The sequence below is a fragment of the Sylvia atricapilla genome, chromosome 29, assembly GCF_009819655.1.
Source record: "Sylvia atricapilla isolate bSylAtr1 chromosome 29, bSylAtr1.pri, whole genome shotgun sequence".
NCBI classification, from domain to species: Eukaryota; Metazoa; Chordata; class Aves; order Passeriformes; family Sylviidae; genus Sylvia; species Sylvia atricapilla.
The window spans coordinates 1,795,772-1,802,198 of NC_089168.1; the positions used below are offsets into that span (position 1 = coordinate 1,795,772).

Sequence of the window (6,427 nt, forward strand, 5' to 3'; positions counted from 1 at the left end):
ACAATCTTCCCCCTCCCCTGCGCTCCTCCGCGTCCTCCTCCTCCTCCTCCTCCTCCTCCTCCTCCCCGCCCCCGTTCCCAGCCGCTTGGATTGATTTTAGGTCAGTATTCTTAATTTTATCTCTTTTTTTTTTTTTTTTTTTTTTTTTGGGTGTAAAGGGGATTAAAAAAAAAAACCGGGCGGCGTTGTTAAATTTTAAAATAATAATGATAGGTTGAATGAAATAAAGGGGGGAAAGAGGATTTAAAAAAAAAGGAAATTAAGAGAGGATAGGAGGGGGGAAGAAGAGAAAAAAAAAAAAAAGAAAAAAAAGCGCGCTGCGGATTGATGGGAGCGATATTTTTGGGTAAATACAATCACGTGAGGCGCTGCGCAGCCAATGGCGCGGCGCAGAAACGGGGGGCAGGAGCCCGAACCGAAAAAAAGGAAAAAAAAAAAAAAAAAAAAAAAGAGAGAGAGAGAGAGAGCGAGCGAGAGGAGGAAGGGAAGAAAAAAAAAAAAAATATAATTACCTGCCCTGATTGTTCCCCCCTTATGAAGCAGATAAAAAGTACACATAGCACTTGTGCCGTACAATAAAACCCCCCGATGAATGCAAACGAGGGGCCGAGCCAAAAGCATGTCGGCGTCGGGCCCCCTCAGCACCTACCTGGTGGACTCTCTGCTGGGCTCCGAGCAGGACGAGCTGCTGGCGCCGCGCTTCCCCGCGCCCTCCTCCGCGCGTTTCCCCGACTGCTCCGACTTCCCTTCGTGCAGCTTCGCCCCCAAACCCGCCGTGTTCGCCGCCTCGTGGGCTCCCGGCCCCGCCGTGGGCTATCCCCACCATCCTCCTCCTCCTCCTCCTCCTCCTCCTCCTCACCACCCCGCTCCGCACGGCCCCGCTCCGCACCCGTACGTGCGCGGCTGGCTGGAGCCGCTGCCCGGCGCCGCCGTCCCCTTCCCGCCGCCCTTCGGCGCCCGGCCGCAGCCGCTGGCGCTGAAGGAGAGCGCGGCGCCGCGGGGACGCGCCGAGGGCGGCGGGGGCGCGCCCCAGCCCCGGCCCTACGCCGAGCTGCTGTTCGCCGAGCTGCGGGAGCGAGCGGCGCTGGGGCCGGCCGCCGCCGCCTCCCCCGGGCCCGAGACACGGCACAGGGACGACAAACGCGGCCTGGAGCCCGGTAAGTGCCACACTTTCATATCTCTCATTGGTTTGGTCAGTGCCGGGTCGAGCGGCGCGTTTGGGTGCTCTCCCAGGCGCCAGTTCTCTGCGAGGTTCCTTTATTAGTGTTACTGGGTTTCAATTTTGTTTTGCTCTTTTTAAGTTTATGGTTCTTTTCTTTTTTTGTTGTTCTTGTCGTTCGTTCTCCCCTCCGTTAGTTTGTTATTATTGTTTTTTCTTTTTTTTCTTTTTTCTAAGTTTATTGTTCTTTTTTTTTTCTCGCTCTTCCAGGCGTTCGTTCTCTCCTCCGTTGGTTTGTTATTATGGTTTTTATTTTTTTTTCTAAGTTTATTGTTCTTTTTTTTGTGCTCTTCCAGTCGTTCGTTCTCCCCTCCGTTGGTTTGTTATTATTGTTTTTAAATTTTTTTCTTTTTTAAGTTTATTGTTCTTTTTTTTTTTTGCTCTTCCAGTCGTTCGTTCTCAGCTCAATTTATTATTATTATTATTATTATTATTATTATTACTATCATCATCATTTTAAAATTTACTTTTCCTCTTTAAAATTTGCTTTCCTTTTTTTAAATTTTTTTTTTCTTTTTTTAATTGATTTTTCTTTTACTTTTTAATTGATTTCTCTTTTTTCAAACTGATTTTTTTTTTCTTTTTTTCCCCCCCTCTTCCAGTCGTTCGTTGTCCATTCGGTTGGTTTATTATTATTATTTATTTTTTAAATTTATTTTTCTTTTTTTTTAAACTTTTTTTTTTTTAATTTTTTTTTTTTTTTTGTTTTTTTTGGTTTTTTTTTTGGTTTTTTTTGTTGTTGTTGTTGTTTTTTTACGACTCCGCGGGAGAAGGGCTTTGCCAGGAGCCCACTCCATAAAATCCAATTACCTCAGACAGAGAGAGGGAGAGAGCGCGACCCTAAACCTCCCGAGCCGCGGGAGGAAATCGGCCTTATTCGCTTTTTTTGGAGTTTTTTTCCTGTTTTGGGGGGCTTTTTTCCCTATTTTGAGTTTTTCTTTTTTTTTTGTTTGTTTCTTGGGTTTTCTTCCTTTTTTTTATTTTACATTTCTTGGGAGGTTTGGGGGGGGGTTAGGGTGTTTTTATTTTTTTTTTTTTCCTGGTTTTATTTTTGGGGTTTTTTGTTGTTGTTGTTGTTGTTGTTCTTTCTTTTCTCCCCCCCCCGCAGGAAGATTCTCGATTTTTTTTATTTTTATTTTTTTTTGCCATTCCACTTCGTTCCGGGCCCTTTGGAGTTCTTTTATTATTATTATTAATTAATTTTTTTAACCCTCCCCCATCCCTATTCTTCTCTGTTTCCCCCCCTCCTTTTAAATTCCCCCCCCCCTTGATTTAATAATCTAAATTATTAATTTTTAATTATTCCACTCAGGGCCGCTCTAATTTGATCCCCCCCCGTTTTTCACCCGGTGAGGGAATCAAACCAAAAATAATATTAATAATAATAATAATAATAATAATGATGATGATGAATAATTCCAAGGGAAGAGAATGCGGGCGCAGAGGGAGAATCTTTTTTCCCCAAGAAAATTAAATAATTTCCCACTTTCCAGGAACAAGGAAGAGTTTGTGTTTGCCCCGGGGCGGGAGCGCCGATGTGGGGGCGGATTTTGAATTTCAGTTTTATTTTTAAGAGGAGGGAACATCTCGGGGTGAATCAGAGGCGCCCCTTTATCTCCTGGAAAAATCAAAATTAAAAAAAATCGAATTAAAAAAAGCTCCGTCGGGCGCCGTTATCCCCGAGTTATTCCCGAGTTCTTCCCGAGTTCTTCCCTCCCCAAAGAGAGAGAAAAAAAATAAAATAAAATGAGAATTCCTCGCCGTGGGAATGAAGGGGGAAGTGGGGAAAGAAACGAGGAGAAAAATGGGGATTTGGGGGGCAGCGAGAGAGAGGGAACTAAATAAAACTCAAAACCCCCCCCCAAGAAACCCAAAAAACCCAAAAAATCCCCCCAAAAAACCCCCAAATCCCACCCCGGGAATAACCAAGCCCCGGGGGCTGCGGCGGGAACCGAGAGCGCCAAAATCGCCCAAAATCGCCCCAAAATCGCCCCAAAATCGCCCCCAAATCCCCGCCCAGGGAACGCCGCTGGGGACATTCCGGGGTCACCTTCAGGGACAATTTGGGGACATTTTGGGTGACTTTTGGGGACGTTTTGGGGGGATTTGGAGCTCTCAGCTCTGCCCGAGCCAGGCGGGGCCGGTGTCACCATGAAATGATCAAAAATTCATTATTTTGGGTAAAAATCCCCGTCTCCAGACCGCCCAAACCACCCCCAAAAAACCCCAAAACCTCAAAAAACCCCCAAAAACTGCGGCAGTAAAAATCCCTTTAAAAAGAACCCCCCAAAAACCCCCCAAAACCCCAAACCCCAAGAACTGCGGCGGTAAAAATCCCTTTTAAAAAAAACCCAAAAATCCCCCCAAAAAAACCCCAAAAATCCCTTTTTTTTGCCACACCGCTCGCGTCCTCCTGGAGACATTATCAAAAAGAAATAAAATAAAATAAAATGAAAATAAATAAAATAAAATCAATGCCCCGGGCGGTTTTCGCAGCTCGGGGTTGAGCTGCTGAGGAAAGTCCCGGCGAGTTGAGGTTGTAAAAAAAAGAAAAAACACCAAAATAAAGGAGTTTATGGGCCTATGAAATGGTGGGAATTTTGACTTTTTTACGACCCAGTTCCTCGATTACCGCAGCAGCAGCAGCAAAGGGGATCCTTATTATCATCATTATTATTTTTATTATTACTATTATTATTTTGAACCCGGCGCACCGCTTCTATTATTATTTATTATTATTATTAATAATTTTTAAGGAAAGTTGTTGTTTTTATTTTTAAAAAAAGAAAAGAAAAGAGCGAGAACAGGCGGAGAAAAAGGAAGTGATTCCATTCCAAAATAAACAGGTTTTTGCCTGGCGAAGGTCATTTCAATTGTTTGGGGAAATTCGCTGATGAAACAGGTTCCGGCTCCGGGCCGCGGAGGGGACAGGGGAAATTGGTGTTTGTTTTTTAAAAAAAGAGGATTTTTTTTTTGTATATTGATTTTTTTTCTCCTCCTCCACCCCCAAAAAATAAAAAATCAAAAATGTTGAAGAATATGGAGAAAATATTGAGAAATATTGGAAATATATTGGAAATATATTGGAAATATATTGGAAATATATTGAGGGAATAGTGAAAAAATAGTGGGAAAACAGTGAAAAAATATTGGGAAAAATATTGGGAAAATATTGGAAATCTATTGTGAATATAGTGAAAAAATAGTGAAAGAAAATGTGAAAAAAAATTGGAAAAAATTTGAAAAAATAGTGAAAAAATATTAAAAAAATATTGAAAAAATTTGGAAAAAATATGGGGAAAAATATTGGAAAAAAATTTTAAAAATACTGAAAAAAAATTTTGAAAATATATTGACTATATATAGAGAAAACATTGGAAACACATTGAAAAAAAACCCTGAAAAAAGTAATACCACATTGGAAATACCTCGAAAAACATCGCGAAATCTTGACAATATATTAAAAAAACAGCGGGAAAAAAGCGCCAAAATCCAGGAGGAGGAGGGGGGAAAATGACAAAACCTTTTTTCGGAAAAAAAAGAAAAAAAAAAGAAAAAAAAAATTGGAAATACCTCGAAAAACACCGCGAAATCTTGACAATATATTGAAAAAACAGCGGGGAAAAAAGCGCCAAAATCCTGGAGAGAGAGAGGGGGAAAAAAAATGACAAAACCTTTTTTTCGGGAAAAAAAAAAAAAAAAAAAAAGAAAAAAAAAAAATTGGAAATACCTCGAAAAATACCACGAAATCTTGACAATATATTGAAAAAAAAAACAGCGGCAAAAAAGCGCCAAAATCCAGGAGGAGGAGGGGGAAAAAATGACAAAACCTTTTTTTAGGGGGAAAAAAGTAAAAAAAAAAAAAAAAATAAAAAAAAAAAAAAAAAGAAAAGAAAAAAAATAAAACCACATTGGAAATACCTCGAAAAACACCGCGAAATCTTGACAATATATTGAAAAAACAGCGGGGAAAAAGCGTCAAAATCCGGGAGAGAGAGGAGGGGAAAAAAAAAAAAGGACAAAACGTGCCAAAACCATTTTTTTTGGGGAAAAAAAAAAAAAAAAAAAAAAAAAAAAAAAAAAAGAAAAAAAAAAAAACTAACTACCAAAATACCAAATAAATATAAATATATCTATAAAAATAATCAAAATAATCTTCTTTCTCAGACAACCCCGTGGCCAACTGGATCCACGCGCGCTCCACGCGCAAGAAGCGCTGTCCCTACACCAAGTACCAGACGCTGGAGCTGGAGAAGGAGTTTTTGTTCAATATGTACCTGACGCGGGACCGCAGGTACGAGGTGGCGCGGGTGCTGAACCTCACCGAGCGCCAGGTCAAAATCTGGTTTCAGAACAGGCGAATGAAAATGAAGAAAATGAATAAAGAGAAAAGCGATAAGGAGCAGCAATAGCCGTAATTAAAAAAAAAAAATTATTATTAAAAAAAAAATAAAAATAAGGATTTCAAAACAAAAAAAAAAAAAAAAGGAATAAAATCAAAAAATGCAAGTCTGAGTTTGGCGGAGAGAAAGGGAGGAGGAGGGGGAAAAAAAACAGCGGGGAAAAGCGGAAAATAAAGGGGGAAAATAATATTATTAATGATAAAAAGGGGTGAAAGGTTTGTGAGTGCGGATGTGCGCGGGGACGGTTCAGAGGCGGGGGTTTGGGGCTCGAGGATTTGCTAAAATGCGCCTAAAATTCAGAAAAAAACGCAAAAAGGAAAATAGAAAATAAAATAAAGACGCTCGGGGGGTTTTTTTGGTTTTCCTTTCTCCCGCCTCGCTCCGCCCTCAGCGAAAGCGGCACGACGAGTACTTGAATTTATTCTTTTTATTCTTTTTTTTTTTTAATTATTATTATTATTATATTTTATTTCCCCTAAATTAAAACCTGTGAGCCAGCGTTTGGAAATTTTTTTTTTTTTGTTGGTTTGATTTTTTTATTATTATTATTATTTTGGGAAATCCTGCGAGGGAATATTTTGTACAAAAATTTAAAAAAAAAAAAAGGCAAAAAAATTTTAAAAAATGAGGGGGGAAAAGAGAAAAAGGGGAGGGAAAAAAGGGGGAAAAAGGGAAAAAAGGACTGGAGGGAATGGTGGCTCCCGATGTTCTGTCACGGTGTTGAACGTTTTCTGCTGTACCGATTTTTTTTGTGTATTTTATTCTCGTCTCAGACCCGTTCTGTAATATTTGTTCTGTTGCCTAT

General features: G+C 40.2%; 1 protein-coding gene across 1 annotated transcript; it reads left to right on the plus strand.

Annotated features, from left to right (window-relative positions):
• Positions 1–513: 513 nt before the first annotated feature.
• LOC136372667 (homeobox protein Hox-C9-like) lies at positions 514–5,662 on the plus strand. The gene is made up of 2 exons (XM_066337392.1): positions 514–1,157; positions 5,387–5,662. The coding sequence occupies exons 1-2, from the start codon at positions 593–595 to the stop codon at positions 5,629–5,631; spliced, it is 810 nt and encodes a 269-aa protein (XP_066193489.1). The 5' UTR covers positions 514–592; the 3' UTR covers positions 5,632–5,662.
• Positions 5,663–6,427: the final 765 nt, after the last annotated feature.

What these genes read in the sequence shown, in the direction of transcription:
- LOC136372667 (XM_066337392.1), top strand. Translation starts at nt 593, where the DNA reads ATGCAAACGAGGGGCCGAGCCAAAAGCATGTCGGCGTCGGGCCCCCTC. An exon ending in CAAACGCGGCCTGGAGCCCG is followed by an intron (nt 1,158 to 5,386) that starts GTAAGTGCCACA and finishes CTTCTTTCTCAG; the next exon opens with ACAACCCCGTGGCCAACTGG.